Raw genomic sequence first — 27,158 nt, 5'->3', positions numbered from 1 at the left:
TTCTGGGGCCCCGGGACCACGTGTCCAACTTTGTCCGAGACTGCACAGCATTTGTATAATTTGTCCCACAAATTGAGACAATGTCTCCCCCCTTAGCTGTGTCAGATATCAATCAATCAACAAAGAATATACATGTATTTTCTTATGGGTGTAGCAGTGGAGGGTGATTCCCAAATAGTTGTGACATTTTGTGACCAGAATTATTATCTCAAGCTCATGACTCAGAGATTGCAAAGAAATAATGTGGACATGTTTTGTTGGAATGGAGGACACATGTTGGATGGAAAACAAATCTATTCAAATCAAATATATGCAAGTCCTATACTTAGTAAGGAGCATAGTTTGTTCAATCAAGTCAAACCAAACATTGTGATTCATATTCATAAGCTAATATTTCCAATTGAAATGTAATTTATTTTTGTTAAATGGACATTATTGAAATCTAAACAATCTTTTATTATTGCAATAACACTTCCCACATTGTCCCACACAAACATACTCTTACGTGGCTTGTTGGCACCCTATCGGACAAGCTGCAAAGGTGGAAGAAGTATTCAGATCCTGTTTTGGTCCTACTGTCAGAATACTCCCACATGAGTAAAAGTCCTGTGATTAAAATCTCACTTGGGTACAGAAATATAGTCAGAATGATTTTCATCAGGTATCACAAGTAAAAAAAAAAAAAAAAAAGTAGGCTACTCATTCTGCCGTAACATTCCCATTATGTGAAATGTTTTATATTTATTGTTTTACACGGTATAATGTTATACTTCCTTACTTTTTTGTAATATTTAGGTTACTTCTTAGTAAAACATATTCTACTGGTTCAATCTTAGGGGATGCATGCTTAAAGTTGAGCATGTTTCATTTGTTTTTTTGCAAAGTTTTAATCTGAAAAGTAACTAGGGATGTCAGATAACTGTAGTGCAGATACATTTACCTCTCTGAAATGATATGGTCTAGAATTATTGAGAAGCAGAAAATGGAAATACTCTGGTAGAGTACAAGTACTTCAAAATCGTACTTGAGTTCAGTATTTGAGCAAAGGTACTTGGTTGCTTTCCAACACAGAGTTTGATAGAGGGCCGGCTTATCAAAGGGCTGAGCGAGCATCAGGGGCCCCAAAGGTCCCAAAATCTAGCTGACGCTCACATCTACTCAACTTGGTTCTTCATCCACCTATAACATAATTGTTATACAAAATTGTAGATTGAATTACATAAACAAGGCAATCAAATGAAAGTGACCTTTATATTGATTAAATTACAGATTTCCTTTTGAGTAAACATTCAGGGTTATGTATTTACACAATTCAACAACACACCATAGGTTGAAACGTTTTAGCAAATTTGAATGTACAAACGCAATTTGAAATATTTTTTTGTTAAATCTGAAATTATAATAAAATCACAAATCCGATAATTGTTACCATTACAAAATAGAAATACACATGATCAAGTCAGATTTCTTCAGCTACGTTTTAAAGCATCATGAAACCCACTCAACACACACACACCATGAGCAAGTATAGGAACAAATTTATTTCAATTTAAAACAGATACCTTGTCATTATGTTTCTCTCTTAGAAGGCGGCAATGATCATAAGTCATGTTCATGTTTGAATGAGGATCAGGCAACAGTGGTTGAAACAAATACATGAAACACATAAAAAAATATGGCAAGAGTTATGTAAATCAATAATCGATAACCAACTGATTGAACCCCCTTCATTCAGGGCTCCCTGCTTCAATGAAACATCAAAGCCCTCACTTCCAACACAAAATAAACAGCACATGCAATTATAATTACAGTTTCTTAAAAAAAAACAGCAGATTATTTTTTAAATCTTCAATCTTAAATACAGAATAAAGTCTTTGTGTGTACTTAATCAACTATCCTTTTAGTCTCTGGTGTGTTTTATTTAAAAAGGGGAGACCATCTCAGGTGGTGGTCCTCTGATGATGACCACAGCGTTGGCACTTAGAGAGAGCCTGGCTCTACAGAGAGTGGGGTTGGCACACTCAGTATAATACATAATTTACATTTGGTTTACATACAGAAAAAAAACAGCATTTTATACACCACTACACAATTGACCTTCAGGTTTAATTGGAGTGAGCAAAAAAAAAATCAAGTGGTCCTAAATAATAGAGTTCTGGTAATGTTTTCTTTATCATACAGGAAATTAAAAACACAAAAAAGGGAATAAGATTAACGTTTTGAATATGCACTGACTCCACACTGATGTTGAAAGATAATTTTGATTCCACTCATTTTAACAAGCCTGCAGGAAGAGAAATCACACAACCACGGCCACCCAAGAAGGTCACAGAGCGAGCTCCGAAACCACCAAGGGCCGGCAACACCATCTTTCATTATTCAAGGCAATGAAAGGCAATAAATAAGAGTGTGTGGTCATTGCTCAAAACAGACAAAAATGAGAAGGAGGTTGAGGTGTCTTTACAGTCTTGCCTTCCCTCTCTTCAGCGCATACATGTTGATAAAAAGTGTCAAAAGCACACAGTGCAACACTCGGCTGCTAAACTCACTACCAAACCCACACTAACAGGCAGTCAGCCCTTCACCATGTGCCATAGTTGTAGTGTCAAGTTTTAAAATACAACATGGTTCTTCACCATTAAAGTGAGTTGCACTCAACACACAGTAAATCACAACTACTGATAAATACTTGGGTTATCCATACTGGTATATCGCTCCACTTAAATACTGGCATCCACTTTATGACAGCAGGGTTAACAGTTGGCTGTCTGCTTTCTTACGCTCAAGGTTAGTGTCATTTTCAGCAGACATAATGATAGTTAAAGACCACACTGGTGCTTCGAAATAACATATTTTAGCCCAATTAACATAGTGTTTAAACTTTTAATTAAGTGTATAGATTGATGCTCTTCTTTTCCCATAGCTTCTGGAGTTAGTTCATCTTCTGAGTGACAAAGTGGTTTGAAATAGGCCGCAGAGAACATTTCGTCATGTTGTGGTTTGAATGCAGGTAATGTAGTGGATAGGAATGATTTTATTTATTTTTTAAAGCTGCAAGAGTGCACCAATCCAAAATGCAAATCAGTTATCCATTTTAAAATCAAGGTTATAATGGTTCCACACAGTGTGGTATACAGATTTAAATTTGGTAAAAAGATTGAGGGATATTATTGGATTGGTACTCTGACCAGCTAAGAAGAAATGTACCAATTCAAACGTTTTCTCTCCTGGTACAGAGCGTCTTTGAGTGCAATAACAAGGAATCTCTGAGGCACAACTACACCAGCAATCATTGCACAAAGAAAGAAAAATGACTAAATGTCATCTGTGGCATATATTCTCTCTCAGAGTCAAGCCTTACTGGCATGAACTAAAGCCATAAGCTGCATGTAGTAAATCAATGTAGGAACTGGAGAAATGGTCATCAATGAAGTACAAGGTTTGTAGCTAATTGGTTAAAACATGCAGAGTCCCGAGAATGGTCATTTAGTCAAATACTTGGGGAAACATGCAATACTTGTCCTGGTAGTGGTGTCTTTAGTGATAAGTGTCTTTATACTGCATTAGGTGTTACAGGTAACACTGTCATACCAAATTATTTTAACCAAAAAGGCCAGATGCATGAAGAAAGACATAAAGAAAAGGGTTTTAGTGTTGGCTCTCAAAACACACATCTTATGTTTACATTAACACCCTGCCTATACTTCTTATAGCACATACTGCAAGTATTCTCCATTTATAAACAAGGTTAAGTAGTGGATGACTTGGTTCACTGTGGTCCTATACTCCACTCCCCGCTGTCTGATGCCTGATGCACTGTGATAGCCCTTAATGAGGATGAAGGATAAGTCACCTGTAGAAAAGGTCAAAGACCAAAAAAGTATATCTGCACTTCACTGGCACTATCAAAGCAAGCCTCAAAAAACTGGAAATCAACAATGCAAAAACGACAACAGAAGTTTTGTGTTAAATTACAAATAGCAAGCATGGACCGCGTGGGTCTTCAATCACTGATAAAAAAGTCCACCTACGTTCGTACTGTACATTTTTCTAGGTATGCATTACAGCGCTGCGTCTATAAACCGAGAGGAAATACAAGTTTTTTTGTTTTTTTTCTTCCTTTTTTTTTTTTTTTTAAATCAAACAAAACAAATGTGAGGGCTCCTAAAGAAAACCAAACAGTATTATCATGGATGGAGATGTGATGGCGAAGTACAACTGGAAATGTCTCAATAAGAAATAGAAAGCAGAGATAAAGTCCTTACTATACCAGACATTCGTTTTTTTTTGTCGTTTTTTTTTACAGCAGTTCAGACTCAAGTAGGCTCCGCCGTGAGAAAAGGAGCACTTCAACATGACAGAATCAAAAGCAGTCAAATTATCAACACCTTCAAACCTGGTCCATAAATTAGATAAATAAAAAAAAATCTTTAATTACTCTTAAAATCATCTCATCACCACACTGTGAAGATTTTTACCAGCCCTAGTGAGTACACTCTGGAGCCAGCGCTGGAGCGTGAGGTTGTTGGTGGAGCCTCTTCTCTCTGACTACTGCTCCATCGTTTCCTCAACAGCTCTGTGTAGTCCTATTAATAAAGTGAACAAAATCCATAATCACAGTATAACTACTACCATAAATTCATAGGAAAAAACTGTATGCTAATGAAAGAAGTTGATCATTTTTTCTTTTTTTTGTTAGTTTTTTTGCCAAAGATGGTGTACCACAGAGCGTTTTTGTACAGGAGTGTTTCGTGTATATGTATTTACAAACAAATATACACAAACAATGTTTGCAGACTTCAGAGTGTGTTTTCTGTGAAAGGTTTGCCCCCCCCCCCCCCCACCACCACCACCACTCAAAAGCAAGCAATCTTTATAAACAAAGTGACTATACAGTAAAAAAAAAAAAAAAAAAAGTAAACAGAAGCACATCCTGACGTGATGACTATATCACCGCCAGGGAGTGAGTCTGATTGGACGGCTGAGTGACGCAGGTGTGACGTCAGAGATGTTACCGCATGGATCCCATTCACATCCGGGGTGTGAGTGCGTTTCATTTACAGCTTTCATTTAGTTGAATAAGCTACTTGCAGCCCGAGCTGCAAATGTGCTCTTTGGGCTGATAAACACTGATGACATCACGCTCCCTTCAACAACTGCTTCCACCAATCAGAGCAGAGCCTGCGTTGAAAGCAGGGCGCTCTCTTCCGCTACTAGTGTTTTGTAATAAGGGTGTCGGGGTGCATCAGTGGAGCCAGATGCTGTGAAGGTCACATGGAAGATTGTCCCAGTGAATCTATACAGAACACATCTGGAGGGAAGCGATGTGATCGACTTAGAAAAACAATCCCACAGAAACTTTTAAAGGATACTTATGTCAAGTACATTTCTGGTTGCTTCTCTCTCAAATGTTAGTCTTTAGTTTAAATGTTTTTTTATAGATTTTCTTACCACTTCTCATCATCATTCCATTTAGCCATTATTTGATAAATATAAGTAGACGTAGCAACACATTTCTATCATTAAAAACATTTTTTTAAACTCAGCAAAGAACAGATTTTGATTAGCTATGACTTGCCCTCTCGTGCTTTTTGTCTTAAGTGTGTTACATATGCATTTACTTCATATCTATTTTTTTTTTTTTGCGATTGCGATGCTCACACTGTTGGGTACATTCATGGATGCGAGATGGAGACAGAATCCTCAGCCCCGACCCTTTGTGTCCGGTGTGCAACCTCACTTCCTGTCCGGGTCACTCTGTCCCAAGAAGCAACTCGCTAGTTCTTAGTAGGTTTCAGGAGAAAGAGTATTCACCTCCTTCCGCACCGATAGTAGCTCAAAGGACGAGGATCTTATCTCACACCACAGAGGGTCAACTCCGAACGGCCAAAGAGTTTGATGCAGTTATTCACCAAAACTCAGCTCCTCGCTAGTCAATACTGCCCCAAATACACACACACACACACACACACGCACACACACGTACTACACACACACAAACACCAAACAAGCTGCCGAGCGACAGAGGAAGAGGGAGAGCTTTGGTGAAAGAGGAGGGGCGGCGTTTGCATGTGGGAGGTTTGCGAATGTACTGTAGTGGAGGAAAAAAAAGGTAAGGATTCTGTTGGTGTGTGTTTGTGTGCCGGCATGGTGTGCTGTGTAATGCATGTGAACTTGAGTGCACACTCCCAAAGAGGTGTGCATTTGTGCAATGGGGAGGAGATGTGCGTCGTACGTAGGGCCCTCACACCAGGTTGTACTCTTTGAGATTGAGCTGTAGGATGGTGTCTTTGACAGCTGCAAACACAAAGCGGATGTTCTCAGTGTCCGTGGCACAGGTGAAGTGAGAGTAGATGATCTTGTCGCTGTCGGGGTTTAAGTCCACAAACATCTTGAGGATGAACTCCCGCGCTGCCTGTGCATCTCTCTGTGGACCTGAGAATCAGAGATAGGCAGACACATGCAAACATATATTATAGAATTTATATAAACTGATTAAAAGGAGTAGGTCAGCAGTTTTGGAAACAAGCTTATTTTTTATTGATAACGGCTGTCCTTTAACCCTCGAACCGCCAGAGCTTTTTGTATACCTAAAACCGCCACCGGGTCAAATTGACCCGCTATTAGAATGCATTGATTTTCAAGGTAAAAAGTTATTTTATTGAACAGTGAGTTTTGATCGCACAGGGATGAAACGTATACCAATAGATTCTGTGGACTCTCAGCTTTTCGGCTTTTTTTTCTTTTAGTTTATTAACGTTACAACATAGCGTTTCGTGAGGCGGTTGTCTGTTGGGTGAAAAGCAAACAGCTGTTTGCTGCGGAGCGCTAGCAGTCTCCCGTGAGCGGGAGCGCACTCCTTCACTACAGACTGTAGATAACCCAGACTGCAGACCCTATCTATCTATCTATCTATCTATAACTAGCCTATCTATCTCTCAATCAATCAATCAATCAATCTATCTCTATAACTATCTATCAATATATCTATCTATCTATAAGGAACCACAGTAGACAACAGGCGTTGCTATAGCAACACGTCATGTTTATGTTTACACGCAAAATCAATAGCGCGAAAAGGGGTGGAGTCAATATGACCCGCTGGCGGAAATAGGTATAAATGGCAATTTCTTGGGCGATTTCTTCAATCTGACTTTATATTATTGACCATTTTTAACAACAGAGGGTGCTACATAACACACTTTCTGGAAAAGTCACGGACTGGGAGACTTTAATATTTTATTGAAAAAAAGTTACATATAATAAAAAAACAGCTGTGGGTAAAATTGACCCGATGGCGGTTCTAGTGTTAAAAGTGATGATTAGCTTAGCATAAAGACTGGGGACAGGCGGTTAGCCTGGCTTGGTCCTACTCACTAAAACGTAATAATGATCACATCTTATAACATTTGTGTAATAAATACATTAACATAAATGTAAATATATCAGAATGAGTTTTTCAAGGGAGTTAAATGCTATCAGCATTTGATAACAAGCAAGTGTTGCATCTCGCTGAACATAGATAGCAACCCGTATTCTAAGTACTGGCTAAATGGATAAAATATTGTGTCAAGAAATGTCTAAGACTCTGGAGTCAGTGTGTTTGGGCTACTGTAGAGGACCTGACCCATATTTATATATGAAGGGCTCATTCTGTGTTAGCAAAACACGATTCTTAGTGTTTGGTCGTTTTACATTATGCCCCAACCTTCTTATAGATAGACAAATAAATTGATAAGGTAGCAGATAATCGACTGGTTGGTTTTAAGGTGGGAAAATCAATCATATTTTATGGGTATAATCATTTCAAAGTGGTGTTTTATCATTAAAAAACACATTCACATAAACTACAGTCATTTCTCTAAGGGGGCGACTCCCAAATGCACATTGCTAGATTATTCAACAGACCCACGCAAGCACACTCGTATACACACTCACAGATAAAAAAGGACCTACCATCAAACTCTGGGAAATAGTCCACCAAGTGTGAGTAGGAGATCTTCTCCTCTAGCAGGTCCTTCTTGTTGAGGAAGAGGATGACGGAGGAGTTTTGAAACCAGGGGTAGGTGATGATAGTCCTGAACAGAGCTTTACTCTCCTCCATACGGTTCTGGTGTAGAAAGAACAGTCATGTTGAGTATCAACGGTTGAGACATCTTGTTTAGGTTTAAGAAGTTCATGACACATTACTGCAATACTGTTTCTATGTTTGTGTGTGAAGATAGGTTTTGAATGAATGGTCATGTGTAACGTCCACCTACCTCGTTGTCGGACTCCACCAGGACCTGGTCGTACTCGCTCAGCGCCACGAGGAACATGATGGAGGTGACGTTCTCGAAGCAGTGAATCCACTTCCTCCTCTCTGACCTCTGACCCCCTACATCCACCATCCTGATGGCAGGATGAAGGGGAACGGTTGGATAATGAGTGAAGAATCAAAAAGGGGAAAACCTTGCGAGCATTTAGCTCTAGGTTGGCTAGCTTTGTTTTAGCTAGTAGTTCACATCGTCAAAAGGTATCGCCAATTTCTGGCCTAATGGATAATAATTGTTTTGAAGGTTTTGAATCCATCAAGATATATTTACAGGTAGTTTTGGACCTTATTTATTTAAGTATATTCCACATATTGAATTATGCTTTGTGTAAAACAAAAAGAGTATAAGGTTCCTCTAAAATAAAAGGAACATTTCAGTTTCAGGTCCAGCTGTCCTAAAGACATTCTCTGGCATCTTCCTGAACATATTTAGCACATGACCTAAATAAAGACATAGTCTGTCACTCTGGGACATATGAATCCATCAGTTGGTCCTGATTGTCTGTTAAAAAGAACAAAGAGAATATTTTGCAGTCCTATAGATATTTTAAGCAAACCTTTTGGAGAACACAACAACACCTGATGGATTCAACACCTTAACAAGTGGAGTAATCAAATTCAAACGTGTGCAGAACTCTATATTTGGCAGGAAACTAAAGAAACAACAAATAAACAAGAAACACATGTGCAGTGTGAAGATGCTTTTGTCCTTGTAAATAGTTGAGCCATGCATACCACCACAAAGATGAAAGCTTCCCGCTTCAGAGCGATGTGGGATCAGTTTTACATCAAATGCCACTCAGTTTAGGAAGGATTTACATTGTTTGTCAAAAGCCCAGTCACAGTGTCTAAGCAGAAGCCGTTGTAAGAACATTTTTAAAAAGCACGGCGCAGCAGCTTAGCAGATTGTCTGTCAGATTGTGCAAATAAAATGTGTAGGATATACATTTTCAAGATAAATATATGACTGGTTTTCTTAAACCAAGTGGCATTTATGTGGTCGTGGATCACATCTGATACTAGATCAGTCTGTACTTCTGTGTGTGCTATGGTGAAAGTGGAGGGTCATTCATTTATCTACTAGACAGCTTTCTCAACCTTCTTGGGACTGTGTGATAAAACACCACACAAAAACGTTCTGTGAAGTTTTGAAAGACACTTGTCAAAGACAAATGGGGTGAAAGGAAGAACATAAAGTAAAAAAAAAGGACAAAAAATGACATGGAGAGGGGTACAGAAACTAAGAGATGACAGAAAGAGGACAGGTTGATGAAAGATACAGGGGGCACCTCTGATGGTGGGATCCTTTTCATTGTAGAAGAATGCCTCCTATGTAACCCAATGAGAAGCTAGAAGCTGAAAAAAGGGCATCAGAAGAAGTGTGGTATATATACACATTTCCTTAAAGACAAACTAATACAACTAACCTAGCAAAATACTGACATAAAAGCCTCAGCACATGAGCCTGAAGCGCTAAAGCCATTCATGAACAGCAATCCTGTCTGAAATACTTCCTGAATCCTCCAAAGGTTTCAGGTTCCCTGAGCTTCTCCTTCACAAGGTCACCCTTCACTCGTCAGGGAGTTAAGGTCCCAGTTTCATTAAGCGTTCATTTGTGACAACCGATTCAATAGAATATTTCCCGTCAAGAGCCTTTAATGCCAAGCCATTACGTAAAAAGGCATATGGATAGTTTAAAGGCTATCATTCTGTATAATGTTGCACCTTTCAAATGCACTAATGCAAACCCCAAGACCAGGTGCATTATGGTCTTTGAGAGGGCTTCACAAAGTTAATATAATTCACAAGGCAATGGTGCCCCCTGGTGGTGGCCCAGTCCACTGTGGTCCACTGAGACGCGGGGCCAATATAGGCCCTGCAGGACCTGCTGCCCAAAATAACACTCCTCCACCGGAGAGGACGACCTCGTTTCTTCTGCCAGCCGGAGAGGAAAGGAGGAGAGGAGGAGGAGGAGGAGAGGAGGTGACCTATTTACAGAGACCGGGCACCAGAATGTAGGACTTTGTGTTCATTAGGGGGCTGTGTTATGTGTGGTACCATTGCTGTTGGTGACAGGAGGTAAGTGTAGGACTGAGGAACATGTTATCTGGCAATGACTTTCGTTCACATGATTAGAGGGAATGGTTATGAAGCAAGAATGGAATAGAGACACTTAAGTGCGAAAAGAAAGCATAAATTAAACGGTAACACGTTGTTTCCATTCATTGGGAGGACAAAAGCATGGTTTATGTGGCGCTTTTGACACAACATCAGATGGCGTATGGGTTAATGATGATAAAGGACGGGACTGAGCCAAAACAGGCATCTTTCTACCTGAAAATGATGCTTTGCAAGTCGAATGGGTACTCTATGATTCCTGTAGTGGGGATGCGCACCCTGAGCACATCCTGCTGAGTGGGAAGATAGCCGGGATCTGCAATACGATCCAGATCGGAAAGATAACTACAGGCAGGCCGGTCGAGGGGAAAAAGAGAGATAAAGAGAAAAACAGACAGAAAACAGTTATATAAAGCATGACAGGCAATTACCGCAACCCCCCCTGCCAATTCAGGAAGTGTGGATCAGTCCTGTTGAGGAAGCTTCACAGAAAAGGCCACAACTCAGAAACATTAGGGTGTTAGTTAGGGTCACTGCTCCACCACTCTGTCCAAAAACCAACACAAGCTGTTAATTTGAAACTGCAGCTTTCAATTTAAGACAATTTGTGCATGTTGATTATTTTACAGACAGTGAGGTGGCAATAGTGACTGTAGTAGCAGTGACTTCAGCAGCAGAAACAGCAGCCCCTTCGTTAGATAAAGAAGGACAAGTATGATACCAAAGATAGAAGGAAGCATGATCCATACGCAAGCCATTCTAAATCTAAAAAGTTGTAATTGTTTTGTATTTCAATTTTCAAACTGTTCCCGATAGCTTCTCTGATTTGACAGCTGCTTCCTGGAGAACCTTTTGACATCCCTAATCCTTCTTCATCTGGTATTTAGAGGGTGCTCCCAAAACACTACAGTGCAGCATGTCTGGCTTTAGTTTAATCGTGGAGCCAGAACATTAGCATTTTACTGAACACAAACCACTGATATCTTAAATCAGGTTGACTGATGTTTCTTATTTGATCTAAACACAACATCTATATATTTCTCTGTAGGACAATGTTTATTATTTAAACAAAAGTAAGGGCATTTTAAAGTTTGTAATCGCATTGGAATAGCACTGACAGGCTCCAGGGGTGTGAACTCTTGGGTACAAATAGTTTAGTAGTACTTTACAAAAGCTTAGCCCCTGCTTAACGATGAGTTCATGTCCTGACAGATATCAGTGGTTTCTGTCCTCTACTAGGCCACTGTGATGCTGCAGTCCTGGGGCCATCGGGGTACCTGAAGATGACGTTCTCCAGGTCAAACGGGTACTCTATAATACCCGTGGTGGGCACACGGACCCTCAGCACATCCTGCTGGGTGGGAACGTATCCCTCCGCAGTCACACGGTCTATATCACTAAGGTAACTGGAGATATACATGATAACAGTGTGGATAACACTAACATATAAACATATTTAATGATTTCCTTATCTTATTCACTTATACACACATGCAAAAACAAATAGCCTGCATATTTACCATAACAGACATTTACACACATCATATATCAATGTTCTCATTTTACCATTGCAGATGTTTGTGCAGAAACCAGCTTTCTTCTACATTATGGGGATATCTAGAGATGTCCCGATACGATCACGTGATCGGGGATTGGAGCCGATCACGTGATTTTCAAAAGATCGGAATCGGGAGGAAAAAAAATCGGGGATCGTTTTTTTTTTATTTTTATAAATACTTTTTTTTTCATGCTGTATTCAATGTTACAAAACAAAAATGACCATGTTCAAGTCTTAAAGTCATCCTGAGGCCTTAGTTTTGGTTTCAAATTACAGAACATCATGTATGTGTTGTTTCTTTGGGGCTTGTTTTCATAGACCTGGTTGCTTATTTCTCTCAAATCTGGCAACAGAGTGGGCAGGGCGCAGTGTCTAATTGTAGCAGTAAGCTAACAAGTACTGAAAGCTTTATTTTGTTTTGATCCAATGCTGCACAACTGAACTGATCCAATGCTGCTGTGAAAGAAAGAAGCTATATCCATGTTGGATAAAATATCCAATTTAAATAAAAAAATAACCTTAAGAAACAACTTGAATGCTTTTTTTTCTCTTAATGCATTGCATAAAGATCGGATCGGGAAAAATCGGTATCGGCAAATTGTCAAAATCAAATGATCGGAATCGGATCGGGAGCAAAAAAAGGTGATCGGGACATCCCTAGTGATATCATTAAAAGAAATGTCTAACATCTATGCTGGAGGGGAGCACAGGACCCTAAATAACTTGCTATTCCCACTTATATATGTACCTAACATGTGGGAATGTCTGCAGCTGTTAAGAAAAAAACCCACCCCTAGATCATTCAAGACAATGATCTCAAACCGCCTCACTCAAGTATACGTGCCTCTTTTCTTAATGACTTTTCATCATTGCAAATGAGGAGCACCTCAATCATTTGCACATATTTAATTGTGGCTAGATGGCAAGCACACCTGCATTCATGCTGAATTGAAGCAGCATTAAAGTGTAGTAATACAAATCCACAGCCAGGGGGCACTAGAGAGTGAGTAAAATGACTTTAAGCCATTTAGCCCTGGGGTCACATACATTATTACAATGCAAGTGTGGCAAACGCACAAAGCCATAGAAGAGGCGGCTGACACATTTGGCAAAAAAAGTAAAAGGCAAACCTAAATAACAGCCTTAAAATGACATCAGTAAAAGTGACCCTCTAATAGCTGGTGGGGTATGGAAACCAAAAGACACTTGGCACTAACAAATTAGATACAAATTATTATATACGAGATAAACGTTCAAGGTGGACAATACCCAACAATTAAATAGCCAAATAGCAGTGACCTCGTACATTTTTCATATGGGATTGTTAAATTGTAAAATTGGCAGGTGAATTTAGAAACTAGTCAGATGTGTGTGACAAAATGCTACCGTGTTGCATACATTACAAAACACATAAGGAAATGATTCACAGGTAATTAAACATGACCTGCAGCAACAACAACACATCCTAGTTACTAAAACTGTTGTGACCTGATCTCTAGGAACAACTCGGTCTCTGTGCCACAAGTTAAACCAAACAAATATTTACACTTAACTGTGGGTTATCTAGTTTCAGTAATCATAAAAAAATGCAATATAAGTCAATCGCTACATTTGTGAACAGAACTAGTGTGACCAATATACTATTCTTTCTTGATGATGGGGACCTGACACTTTAACAAACGATCTGCATGCATGCACGTTGTCATGTTCATTTCAGCAAAGACACACCTACATTGTACAAATCCTGGATGCATTTGAGGATGCCACAAAAACGCGAACAAAACGTTTCCACCTAACTCATTTGTAAAAAAAATCAATCCGTTTCACACAGATTAGGGAACAGATACATTACCAACTGTTGTAACCTTTAATTGGCAAAGGGATCCTAATTAAATCATTGCAAATTCAAATCAAAAAAAAATCTGGTAACTCTGTTTCAGTCCCCAAACCAGCACCATAGATAAACTCGCAAAAACAACCTTGGAATGCACGCAGACTTACTATTTAGTGGAGTCAGAGAGCTGGTACTCCCGGCGGCGGTCATAGGCCTCCTGGATGCCCGGGTCGGACCAAAGGCATTTGATAGCTGCAATGAAGTGAAAGTCAAACCCACTGATCTTCTCGATGTCCACCTCCTTGACGATCATGGCGTTAGACTGGAAAACACAGGTAAGCGGAAAAAAGGTGGGTTAAAACAAGATAAAGGACAGTGGGGAGGACCACTGAGAGAACAGGGCAAACAAAAAAGTTGTTGCCAAGATTTTGGACATATCTGTAATCCATCTTTTGTGGAGAAAGTATTGTTTGCTATGTATTGGTAACAATGATCTAATATAATGCTATAACGGCGCTTAACAATAATATATGAAACAAAAAAATGGTTGTGATGTTTTAATGAAAATATTTTATTTTGGGGCAACACGGGGGGGGGGGGGAAACAGATTTTTTTTATGTAAATGTGAGGCTATTTTACTGTCAACATTAAATAAGTGATGTCATCGACACTAATTGATCTGTGGGTGGCAACAGTAGAATGCATCTTATGATCTTTTTCATGTCATCCATTTGCCAAATATTGGTCCTTGTGAAATATAGTGCCGGATTTCTGTCCTAATGAGTGGTGGACTAAATGAACCTTGCATCTCAGGTGTAAATCAGTCCTCAATTAGAAGATCAGATTAACAAACCAAGTCCGCTCTAAGGACTGAAATGGAAAACCACTTTAGCATAAATTGATAGACTATAATTATGTAGTTTTATTGTGCCCCCATTGTCAGTATCTAATTCCATTCATTTGGATAAATAAAATATATTTTGTTTAAGAGGCCACCTTAAAAATAATCAAAGGGGACTCAAACAACTGACTGGAAGGAAGTAAAGAATATTGTCTTATTTCTGTGAGTGTGTCCTTACCCGATTCTGTTCAAATTTGTAGGGGATCTTGAGGGTCTCGGTGGCGCGGATCATGGCCTGCATGGAGGTGAAGATGTTTTGGTAAACAAGCCGGATGAAGCCTCTCTTATCTTCGTCTGAGTACCCGGCTCCATGAATGATCCTCATCTGCTTGATGAAGGTGCTCTTGCCACTTTCTCCCGTACCTGGACAGAACAGGGGAGACGTGCAGTTAGAGAGAGCAGCAAACTGACATCTTGGGCACAGGAGGAGGGAACGGCACATCCACAATACAAACTGATTGAGAAGACCAAGAAGCATACAACAGGGGGTGTCATGTTGGATACAAGCATCTTAGACGATTCTGTTAAGATGCTTTTGTTACTGACAGTTTTCAGTATGTTTAGCATAATGGGCTCTACACACAGCACAGCCTAACATTCATTTATCAAAGATACCAAGATAATGGGAGGAGAGTGAGACAACAAGTGTGGCAAGACACTTTCTGTTTCTGTCCATTCTTCAGAAACCTACAGAATTCTCCGTGGCAAACTTACTGATACTGTCTCTTATCCATGCATTTAGTTTTAATCAAATCGTTTTCATGAAGGAGTAAAACATAAATAAAAATCATTTCAAATAAATATTTGGTACTTTAAAAAAAAAAATCGAGCGCTTGGTAACTCATCAATTTTGGGTAATATTGGTAGCCTTAAGTGTTTGATATCCTTGTGTTAAACATGTGTAGCATCTGAGAGGAAGGAAAGGTCAATGAGTACAGAGAAACTCCTATTTCCGCATTGCCTTGTTCAAAAGGTATAAACTGAGTTTTACAGCACTGCATAGGACTTTGTACTCCAGAAGCAATATGACCATGATTCCAAGATCTGAGAAAACATTTGCTGATTTATATCTTTAATAGACACAACATTAGGTACAGCCCAGCCTCAGACACAGGGGGCGGGATAATACCAGGTAATAAACTGTGAGGCGGGCACATGGCCAACAGAGATCTTTCTGTACCGTTTAGATATATCCTCTTAATGTCTCTGCATGTGTTAGAGATCCCACTTTATAGTCATGTTGACATATACTGTCATCAGAACATTATTCCTATTGACCACTTCTTTTAGCCACCCATCCTCTACAAATCTTATTTGTACATTAGGGGAACAAGCCAAAATCTGTGACCCGAGACAGATGCTCCATGGAAAGGAAAAAGGACCAAAACACTTGGATCCCAGTTGAGGACATCAGAGGAAACACTGCAGCCTGTTTGTGTATTTGACGTTTAGTGTACATTCATTTCTGTTAATCCGCATAAGCTGGTCCAAATAAAGTCAGTAATGGTATAATACTTCGAAACTAGATTAAGGTTGGACGACCATCCGAGCCAGTTATACGCGTTTTGAAATTCCAAGTTGATTAACTAAACTTGTTACGACTGGTGAAGCATCACAGCTTCTTTGTCCGACATCAGGATGTTATCCCTCAGTGTCGAGAGTGAGCAAATCAAAAGATGTTCAAACGAAGAAGAGGAGAGATGATGAGTTCTGGGAGGGGGGGGGGGGGGGGGGGGGTTACAGGCTAATTTAATGAAGATAATTAAGACAACTTGCCCTACATTCAGGTTCTAACACTAAAGTGCCTATGTGTCAGAAAGGTGACGGCAGGGGTCGTTGTCAAAAGGCTGCATTCCTCCAGTGATCCTCCTCTGCCCTCTTGAGTCCATATCTGGCTGTAAGATCATCACTTCAAGTGGTGTCAGGTTTCCAGATTGACACATATGGCGAAGATCCCAAGAAAGGGCTTTGGATTATAGGCGTTTGCTTTAAAACATGTATTCCGCTTCTATTCACCAAAACCCCCTTGATTTCAGGGGGACAATCTGAATCTCTGCATTGAGTACGAAACACGTTTTCAAGCTTTTTCAAGACCAACAGCGACTGCCAAATAAACCCCTACTTGGCTGGGGGGGGGTCTGTTGGGCCTAACCCACATTTCACACTAGCCCTCTATGTTCCTCATGCCCAGAAACACCACCCTGAGGCCACAAAAAAAAAAAGAAAGCTGATGGCATTTCAGTTTCTCAGTGACATCAAAAAGGATCCAGCACATCCATAATATCTGCAAAGCTGAAAGGGAAAGACGAGGAGGAAAAACACACATACACTCATCTCACCACCACCTACATTCAAGGTTTTTGAAGAGCAGCCATATTTCTGTTACCATAGCAACCCTTCTCCCTTTCTTTTTCGTTCCTGTGTTGTTTTTTTACCAGCTTTTTAATTTTTTTTTATAGATTTATACTCCTCCCATCCGCCCCTTCTCTCTCCACTCTTTCGTAGCAGACAGTAAATATAACTGCGAGCCCCTCATGCCTGCTCTGTGCTCTTCATCTTTCGGCTCCACAGAGACTATGAAGGTGGTGGCGTAGGGGGGTGGGGGCTGGTCTGGGGTCAGTATTGGGGGCTTTCTAACACCAAGGACTGTAGAAATGTTCGGAAGACATAGCACCTTCTCCACTGATGCAGGGAGAAAGGCCTTAATCTCAGAGACAACATGAGGGTTTCAACACTGTGTCCATATGGGGAAATGACCCTCCTCCGATTTATCATCCTAAAAAAATGCCCAATTTTGGAGAACAGAGATTTGAGATTATGATTCACTGAAAAAGATCTTTCTCCTTGGTGAATCAATGCTTTGCGGTAAAAAAGTAAAGACCGGTGCCTACAAAGACGGCAGTAGGGCTGAACGATTAATCGATTGTAAATCGAAATTGCGATTTGAAATGATGCGATTATGAAATCTCAAAGCCTGCGATTTTTTTTAACATTTTTTTTCTTTTTCCCTTCTTGTGTGTCAGTCATCCAGACCAATCAGAAGTGCTGTGCTCCACATGTACCAGCCATTGTTAACCAATCAGAAGTGGCCCATGATAGAAGGTGATAGACAGATTGATCCAATCACCTGCCAAGTATTTTTGAAAGTGCCTGCCCTTTCCAAATGGCTTCCACTGGAGCTCTCCTAGATGGTTTGGTGAAACAAACCATCTGAGTCAGGTTAGTAATGCTCCATCACATGTTTTAAATCTATTACAGGGTGAATCTTAAACTGAAGCTTGACTTTAAAGCAGGGGTGGGGAACATTTTTCCTCTCAAGGGCCATTTACATTTTTTCAACATCCTCCGAGGGCCGTACAAATTATTGACCTCTGCTTAAAAATACTAAATTCACAGCCCATTCATTTGGCCTTTCTTTCATGCTGTGCAAAGAAAAAGCAACCTCTTAATCCAGATATCTCACCATGAATCGTGCATGCATGCACGTGCACGGTTGTGGCATGACCACCAAAACAGAAAGATATGGACACAAGATGTGTGCAAATGTATTTAGTTTCCTATCCATGTGAAAATGATTTAAGTCGGGGGGAGGGACCTAACCTCCTCTAGGGGGGTTCGGGGAGCATACTCCCCCCGGGAAGATTTTTTTAAATGTTGAAGTTAAAAGCATTAATCTGGTGCACTTTGAGAGCAACATTAGGAGCTCTATGGATACATCTCTCAACACCCATATGAAACAGAACCGTGAATAGATTTTCTTTTTCTTTATGGATATTTAATAAATCACTCCCCTTTTAAACTGTATTCTTGTTTATTAATAACAATTTTTTTTGTAATATATTATTTTATACAAGTTTACTTTATTCTCTTATTTTTGTAGAACTAATGATCATATAAAGATGTGCCTTTACCTCACTGGTTGTAGAAAAAGCTTCTTATATTCGTTAGCATAGCTAGCTAACCAGATGCTAATAACAACTAAGTTATTGACTGTATGATCAGTATGACAGATGAACAGATCGCCACTGGGCTTTCAACTAAAGACACAGCCATGCAAAAACTGCGGCATGTGTACTGCTCCTTAACTGAAGTGCCGGAGCGGCGTGCTGGTACTCTCCAGCCGAACTACACCCCTGTCAAACGAGACATATACCAAGTGATGACACGTGACTTGTGTAATGTTCAAGGACCCTGACCTTGGCCAGGAAAAACCGGCACTCGCTTGATTAATTCTTTTGCGGTCTAGATTTCTTAAAAAAAAAATCTTTTTTGCGTGTGTTTATAAATTACCTCGAGGGCCGTACCAAACCCACCCCTGCTTTAAAGCAACCCAACGGAAGTCTCATGTAAGTTTAGTTATGTCACTCGTAGCTCGGGCTGTGGGGGTGCTAGAGACGGGAGCATGTTGATGCAACCTTCCTAGCCGGAGATATGGCCGCATTTTACAATAAACTTCCATTGGGTCGCTTAAAAAGAAATATCGCAAATCGCAAAATTTGTCAGAAAAATCGCAATTCTATTTTTTTCCCAAACTCGTGCAGCACGGCAGTCGGCCAAATAAAAATGATTGGAGAGGATATTATTCGCATTGGGCAGGCACTAATGTCCTGGTAGAGACTGCAGACTGCTTTAGCAGAAGGAGCAAGAGGATCACTCTCCAGCTGGATGTCTGATTTATTTCTCGTGACCCCGTCACAAGATCTCTCTCCGCTGTGTTCTCTTAACTGTCGTGTCCCTCTTTCCCCAGACAACACACTACGAGCCTCTGTCTTCCCTTTTTTCCTCCCAAGATTATACCGGCAAGAGCAACAACCATTTATATGCCACCAGCCTCCCCCCACCCACCCTTACAAGTACTCTCTCTTCCCTCCCCTTCTTCACAACCCCTCCTAACCTCCCTAAGGCTAGAAATATGCCTCCCCATTCTCATCCCTCTCTGTCAAGAATTTTGGATATTCATAACTAGAATCCATCCATTCTTTTTTGCTAATGACCTAGAAAAAGGAGGGCACCTTTTAATAGCTCACACACTACTTGGGTTTGATAACACTCTACTCCAGGTAGGGTTGTAACGGTACACTGGTATGAAAATTGAAGGTTACAATACAATTTGTTTATCTACCGTACTGAAAGAAACTTGAGTATGTTTTAAATTCGGGGTTATAATTCAAATGCTGTTGTTTTTCTTAAAGGGTCATTTATCTGCTAATAAATAATATATAATAAATAAATAAGAAACGCAATATTTTCATTATTTCATTATCATTCTATGAAAATCTCATACCATTGCAACCCTAGTTCAAGGTAGCTATGAATGTTTGATAAATAAAATAAAAATACAAGAGAGCTTTGATTCTGCCCCAATGCAACAGAGCAAGGTACACTACACAGCCCACACACACACATACTGGTCCTTTGTGAAGCTCATGCCTTTCTTGGAACAGAGAGAGAACACTCAATCCTGGGTAGCCCGACAACAATGAGCGTAGCAGGAACATTTGGTTCAAAATAGCCCGATAAAGAAGAACTGCTGAGAATAAAATGCTTTCTAAATTCTAACATGTTAAGATGCCAAACATGTATCTTATTACCAGGTTAGCTTTCATCAGCCTCTACATAACGCAACTGATGTCAGCTTGTGACACAACACCTGATGGACTTGGCACAAGGCTGTCTTGGTGAGGCTGGGTTGTCAGTCTATCAGGTTATGTTCGTGTGTGAGCAGGGCCTGCTTTGTTTACACTAGCTGCCCATATCCTATATTTTCTTTCATTGTGTTTCACACACAGGCCACTAAACACCTTGTCCTCAAACAGGACTATCCCTGCCAACCGCAGCTTCCCTCTGCAATGCCATGAGGATTATCAGCATCATGGCTAACCTGCATGCAAATACGCACATAAATATAATGGCCCATTGGTATGACCACTGTTGACTTATCTGTCCTTTCAGGCAGCGATTTACAATGCAATCTCTGCGGTGAGAAGACATTTGCATAGACACAGCATTTAAGAATCATCCAAACCTCAACATTGGCATCAGCCAGATGTTTGGCTTTTTTGTCAGTGCCCTGGAAAGACACTTTATGAATCAGGCAGTCACAAGGCTAACCAAAATATAGCGTGGGTCTTAATCTTTCACTAAATTCATCTTGGAAACCGGCCTCTTTCTGGCGTACAAAGGAGAGGGATTGAGCCAAGGCAGCCCGGAGCTACACAACACACACCAGCTGCCTAACCAACTGTGCACACGGATCCTGTCGTCAACCTTAAGGCATGGATGTTACCTTCATTGAGCTGGCCCATTTTTCTGTCTTTCCTTTTCCTGCCTTCTTTTTACACACACACACACACACACACACACACACACACACACACACACACACACACACACACACACACACACACACACACACACACACACACACACACACACACACACACACACACACACACACACACACACACACACACACACACACACACACACACACACACACACACACACACACACACACACACACACACACACACACACACACACACACACACACACACACACACACACACACACACACACACACACACACCAACAGGAGTTGTTTCTGTTGCATGTCAGATTCTGTGCTCAACACAACTGCTCTGTGCTCATGTCTCTGCCGAGTGCTCCATGTAATGTGCGTGGGTGTCAGAGCTGTAAATGTAATATACATTCTATAGCATGCACATGATACACACACTTGTGAACTTGCACACCTACATTGGACCACCTTAGGATGGCTTTGTCTGTTCACCAGTGAGTATGCGCTGAGTGCTGCTCTCGTCGAGTGGGTGTGGGTGAGCACAAAAATCTAATACAGGCTTTACAAAAGATTTGGAACAAGCAGCCGTATTTTAGTCTGCAATACAAACACTGTGCTCGGCTGCTATTAACTAGAAACAGCCAAATCCTAGATGTTGACATTATTTCTTAAGCCATGGCACTTATTTTAGAGGATCTCCTCTTTGAGATTCTATGAGATAACATCACTCCATGTCCGCACATGGGCATATGCACATCTCGGGTGCGCATTGACTTGGACTACACTAAAATGTACAACCTTGCAAGCCTAACATCCTGCAAAACATTTTTAGAAGTGTAAGCACGGTTCATCATTCCAAATCCAACTTGAAAAAGATGAAGTGACAGAGGTTTAAACGTACGATCACAGAGCCGTGTGGGCTTTACTGTACGCAGCAGCTGGTGGGAGTAAACAGCAGTGAACATGCCACCCTGTCAGCAGAGCGACTGAAGATACTGGCAGTGAACTAAGAGGCAGGCTATGTCCCCGTCCTGTCTGGGGACCGAGGTAGCGGCAGTATGTGGGACAGTCACCATCTAGCCTCATTCACCCTTATACCTCCAGAGAACCAGCCATGACCCCATTTAAGTATGTGTGCGTGTTCACATGTGCACTGGTGAGCAATACGAGCGAGTGTGTAACAGACACCGTGTCGTAGAGAGAGACAAAGAGTGTGTGCAGGGCTGGCTATGTTTGACTACCTGAACATTTACAGAATGTTCTGTGATGCAGACTGTTTGCTTACTACACTGACTTCAAGATTACAAAAGTGAGGGAACTTTGAATTAAAATGACTTACATTTAAAATGTTAATCCTACGGCTAAAAGACCTTGGAAGAAATATCCAATTGTGACTATGTTCACGGATATTGCATTTCCGATATGATACAAGGGGGAATTAAATGTTTTATATAAATATTCTAATTATGGTGTGATTTCTGTATAGGTTTATATGATATGATGGATAGTCCTTAAACAAATATCACATTCTGGCGATTAAAAAAAATTATAGTATGGCATATTGCAACTTTGATAAAGATACAAATAATTGTTAAGCCCCGACTTGCATAGTTCAATATTCCAAGTCATTGTAACTGGCCACTGGTTTCCAACCTTGGGGTCAACGGTGCCTAATTAAACCCACTTTTATGTTGTGTCATCACCATACGTGTATATACTGTAAATGTGTTTATGATTAAATAATTTTTAGTAAATAATATGTTTTTGTCCCATAAATGTAGCCTCTCTATTTTGCTGCTTGATTGATTTACGAAATTATTTGTATAAATGCATGATACGACTGTGAAAGGGTCCTGCCCCAAGAACAGAACATATCAAAAATGCTTATTATATATTTATGTTAAAAAATATACAAATAAAATAAAAATGATCAAAAATGTTATCAATTACTTAACTCCCAAATATTGCAAAAGCCTCTCTAATGAGGGTTTCCATTGTAATAGGCGTTAGATCGGACCATGATAAAAGGGGATTTCAGCATAAACGGCTATCCACATAGCTGCACATTCAATGGCATTACAAGTCGGGGATCACACAACCACCGAGGAGTAGAGCTAGAAGATCCCTATTGCCATATATGATCAAAAGAAGACGGCTTGGCAAGAGAAGGGAGGTCAGCAATAAACACCCTGATCCTCTTCCTGGTTCAATCAGACTGTTGCTCTAAAAGACGTCTTAAACCTGATAACAAGACGTACTGCTGAGAGGGGGAGGATCAACAAGAACAACACAATCAATGAGGACTTGGAAATAGGCTGTACATTGCAAGCCATCCACACGGTTTGCCCCAGTCTGACCCCTTTCTCAAACACTGTGCTTAACAAACTCCCTGATGACCTAAAATGCCTTTCCAATATCTGTCTAGGGATCTATCCCAGATTGCCAGGCAGATTCTGTTCTTCATATTTCATTTCAAACCTTTATTTTCCTGAAAAGCAAATGCCAATTGGTACACTGACAGAGCTAACACTTTGCCTCGGTCAGCACTTTGGGAAACATTAAAGCGTTTGCCCTTCCATCTCACTTTACTGAGCGTTTGCTCGCTCCAGCAGTTCATTTACCCGATGCAGCAAAGGCCACAGCTCCTGGTCCACTGTGTTTTGACCAAGTAGAGGCAAACCACTGGTCTGTGGAGCAGGAAGCTGTCGGTATGGCCTGATATGGCCTCAGTCCCAGGCAGCCAGACTGTGGGCACCGCTGCAGTCCTGGCAGATTGGTTTTTTTCTGACCATGTGGTTAAGCATGATGTTGATACAGCTTTTACCTACATAACTGTCTTTCACCTCATACTTAGTCTGGAAATGTAATGCAGGTGTCTGGCACAAAAAGAAACCAAACCTGAATGTTTTGTCAAGACACGGCTCTTTAGCATGCACTCTGGCCATTTAGTAAACCCTTCCAGGAAGGGAAAGGGACACAGAGAGGACGGTGAACCCAAATTATTGCAAGAAAAACCCTTTGTTCAGGGAAGGCTAGAATCTATCCATCTGGAAAAATGCCTACAAACACTCTCTGGATCCAGTTACTCAAATGTGAGAATTTGCCACATCTGCATTTTCATTTCTGTAAACTTATTACATTTTGGACATCTTCACGGGCAAAACATGCACATTTTAGACACATTGAGCTTTTGGAAAGTGTATTTTCTTCAGTTTCAAATGTAATACACTTGATGGAGCATGGTTATTAAGTGTTCAGCCACAGAAGTTGTCCTTTTCCTCCAGTGAGTTGTAGAGAGGCCGGCAGCTCACTGAGGGCAGCAGGCCTGAGAATAATGCCAGAGGATAATAGGAGTCAGTGACATCTCAAAGTCTCAGCAGCGGATGTGTTTAACCAAGCCTATTAAGACCTGGACTAATCCTGCTTTACACGTCCTTATCCAGGCGTCCACTGACAGCCTTAACTCACACAGGATGGGCCACTTACAACATGACTGACTGCAGTTCTTGCTTGCTTTCTGCCTTTCACTCACTGACACTTCAAGTGTATTTTGATGTATGCTGTCAAAACCATGCATAATATAAAACACCACATACTCCAGCTATGTTATGTACAGAGCGGAAATGATCTCCTTATTTTCTTCAAAATTCTGGAATCACTTTGTCCTCCCAAACCCTCCATTGGTCATCTGTCCAGAGAAATATAATTGCAGCAAAGAAGCAAAGCATTTCTTAACTGCGACACAAAAACAGCACTTTTACACGCTCACCTTGACCACCAGGTAGGACAGGGTGCAAGAGTGAATACAAGGTTTAACAAAGAATAGAACGTGTCCCATCAACAGTACGGCTCTAGTGTGGCCTACTTATCCGAGCTGAGGTATTCAGCAGGGAACTGAAAGGAGACACACATGTCAAATAACCAGGACTGCTTTTGGTGGGCAAGGAAATGGGAGCAAACGTTTTGAAACGAAGGATGCAACCTAGATAATTCTAATTGTCCTAAAAATTGACACTTTTTCCAAGGAGCTTTCACACCTCTCTGTTGTTTTAAGTGGTTGGCTGGTCACATGCACACATAGCTACAAGCCTGTTAAAAAGATGCATGCACAATACATTTTCCTGAGAGCAATGATAGTACATTTGTGATAAAGCAGAGCCTAATGTTCCTTTCTGTGTCCACAGAACTATGAATCAATGCAGTACTGAGCAACTTATTCAACAGCAGCTCCCACCTGCCCACACACCAGCTATAAAAATAGCTAACCTACTCAGCTAGACTCCAGGATGAGGGGTCAAATCCCTCAGTATCTCTGTCCTCTGGACGGGTAGATGTGTGACACTGGGTGCAAGTTAATAAAGAAGGTAAATAAATAAAAAATGAATGGATGGGCACCAGGCATTGTATAGCTAAGGCACCTGAAACCTCACCCAATTGTACAAATGTTATGCAACCTGTAAAGCAACAGTGTAAAACAATCCAAAGCTGGTGCTGCTGCTTCTATTATCAAGTGACCATCTTCACCTTTTAACAACCATCTTCTAGCTGACCAGAATGGCAGCTTTGAATCTGACCAACTGATTAGCTTTAGGGCTAGTCAAAATTGTCAAACTGGCCCACTGACAAGCATGTGGTAGCCTGTAAACGGTGACATCTTAGTAACTTCGATGCCAAATGAGCGGTGGTCTGCACATCAATGCAAAGACAAAACACTCGAGGAAAGACCCAAAATATGTGACTGACCAGTTCTTGTAGATATGCACCCAATATTACCAGCGAACCCTTGTTTTACTCAGCAAGCTACAAGACAAACCACGCATTTTGTAAATCATGCCATAACGTTACTCATACTGAAACCAGGCTAGCAGCCTTAACTAGTAGCATAGGAGCTAGCATTGACAAGAAGGCCCAAGTTTTCCTTGCAACGACACAAGACATGGTGATACACATGTATATGAAATGTAGCATGCCACATACCGAGAAGAAGTAATTTCAGCTCTCTCCTGGAGTCTCGCTTGTCTCGGCGGAGTTGTTTGTCAATTTCTGCATTGATTCGTTTCGACTCCTTCGCCTCTTCGCTCAGGCAGCAAGCCATCATGGACTCCAGAGTCATCCCCTCTAGTTTTGGCAGCCCGGTTAAGACGGGACTTCGGCACACGGTTTCAGCTTATCCCGAATCCCCGGTCTTCGCTTCGATCTCAGGGGTGAAGGGGTGGGTCTGTCGGGCTGGACGGATGGATGGGACTGGGGGGAGGGGATACTAGCTAAGGGGCCTCGCTGTCAAGTCGTCCCCCCAAGCCGAGAGCAAATGCGACTTCACCCGGGTGTTCTCGGCAAATCACGGGAGATTCGGACAGGGGGAGGGAGTCAGGAGACGGTGGGGCCTCCCAGAGATGCTTTACCTTAATACGGCTAATGTTAAAATTACTGCCGCAGATTAGCCACTTAGTTTATATCATTAACACCTTCTTCTCATTCGCTGGTCCAATTCTATCTTTGCATCTGTCACTGTTGTCCAATTTTTTCTCCACAATCGCCCAAAAGTGGTTCAAAACTGCAGTGTCTTGACATCCAAACGCGTAACAGTTGATTTCTGTTGAGTCTCGTTAGCTAGCTAGTTAGCGCTAGTGAAAAGTAGTGCTAGTAAGCTAACGTTAGAGTGATTGCCGTTATTAACCGTTATTGCACTATTTACGCCGCAGCAATGCGTCCGTTTCTAACTACATTAGCTACCGTATGATAAATTGCACGGAACGGCTACAGCCTTGCTAGCCCGCTAGCTCACTTAACAACGCCTCAGCTAATGTTGTGTCAACCCGCAGTGATTGGAACAGCGAGCTGGTTGAAGGAATTTGTCCGCCTAGCTAGCGATAGCAGGGCAGCACCCCATCACGCCCTGGCTCATTTTCACGGTAAAATATAAGGCTACACTACCACAGCCCTGAAAGAGGGGGTTAAATGCGTGCCCGGAACGGTGGCTAATGCCAAAAATGTATGCGCTGCAAACAGCTGGCTTTTTGGGGTAGCTCGTCGCTGGAACAAGGTCGGCACACACACCAGTCTGATGCCAGGCAAGGAGGAGGAGAAACTGGGGTGTTGAGTGACAGACGGAGGCTTGCATGAAACAGGTTT

At 41.1% G+C, this 27,158-nt stretch overlaps 1 protein-coding gene across 2 annotated transcripts; it reads right to left on the bottom strand.

Moving 5' to 3' along the window:
• Positions 1-1,520: 1,520 nt before the first annotated feature.
• gna11b (guanine nucleotide binding protein (G protein), alpha 11b (Gq class)) lies at positions 1,521-27,146 on the bottom strand. Of its 2 annotated transcripts, XM_079691996.1 has the most exons (8): positions 26,004-27,146; positions 14,904-15,088; positions 13,992-14,146; positions 11,710-11,838; positions 10,649-10,777; positions 8,262-8,391; positions 7,957-8,110; positions 1,521-6,435 (listed from the first exon to the last, which is right to left on the bottom strand). In XM_079691996.1, exons 1-8 carry the CDS (start codon positions 26,137-26,139, stop codon positions 6,245-6,247), a joined length of 1,209 nt encoding a protein of 402 aa, XP_079548122.1. In that variant the 5' UTR covers positions 26,140-27,146; the 3' UTR covers positions 1,521-6,244. The 2 variants fall into 2 exon arrangements, with proteins under 2 accessions (XP_079548122.1, XP_079548121.1); XM_079691995.1 differs by lacking the exon at positions 11,710-11,838 and having other exon boundaries at positions 26,004-27,139.
• Positions 27,147-27,158: the final 12 nt, after the last annotated feature.

The sequence above is a fragment of the Notothenia rossii genome, assembly GCF_949606895.1.
Source record: "Notothenia rossii genome assembly, chromosome: 7".
NCBI lineage: Eukaryota > Metazoa > Chordata > Actinopteri > Perciformes > Nototheniidae > Notothenia > Notothenia rossii.
Note: the sequence above shows the minus strand (reverse complement) of the source record. Positions and strands in the feature narration are given on the sequence as shown.

Coding starts and splice junctions, on each gene's coding strand:
- gna11b (XM_079691996.1), bottom strand. CDS start 26,139: ATGACTCTGGAGTCCATGATGGCTTGCTGCCTGAGCGAAGAGGCGAAG. Junction 15,089..26,003: donor GCTGAAATTACTTCTTCTCG/GTATGTGGCATG, acceptor TGTTCTGTCCAG/GTACGGGAGAAAGTGGCAAG. Junction 10,778..11,709: donor CTGGAGAACGTCATCTTCAG/GTACCCCGATGG, acceptor GCCTGCCTGTAG/TTATCTTTCCGATCTGGATC.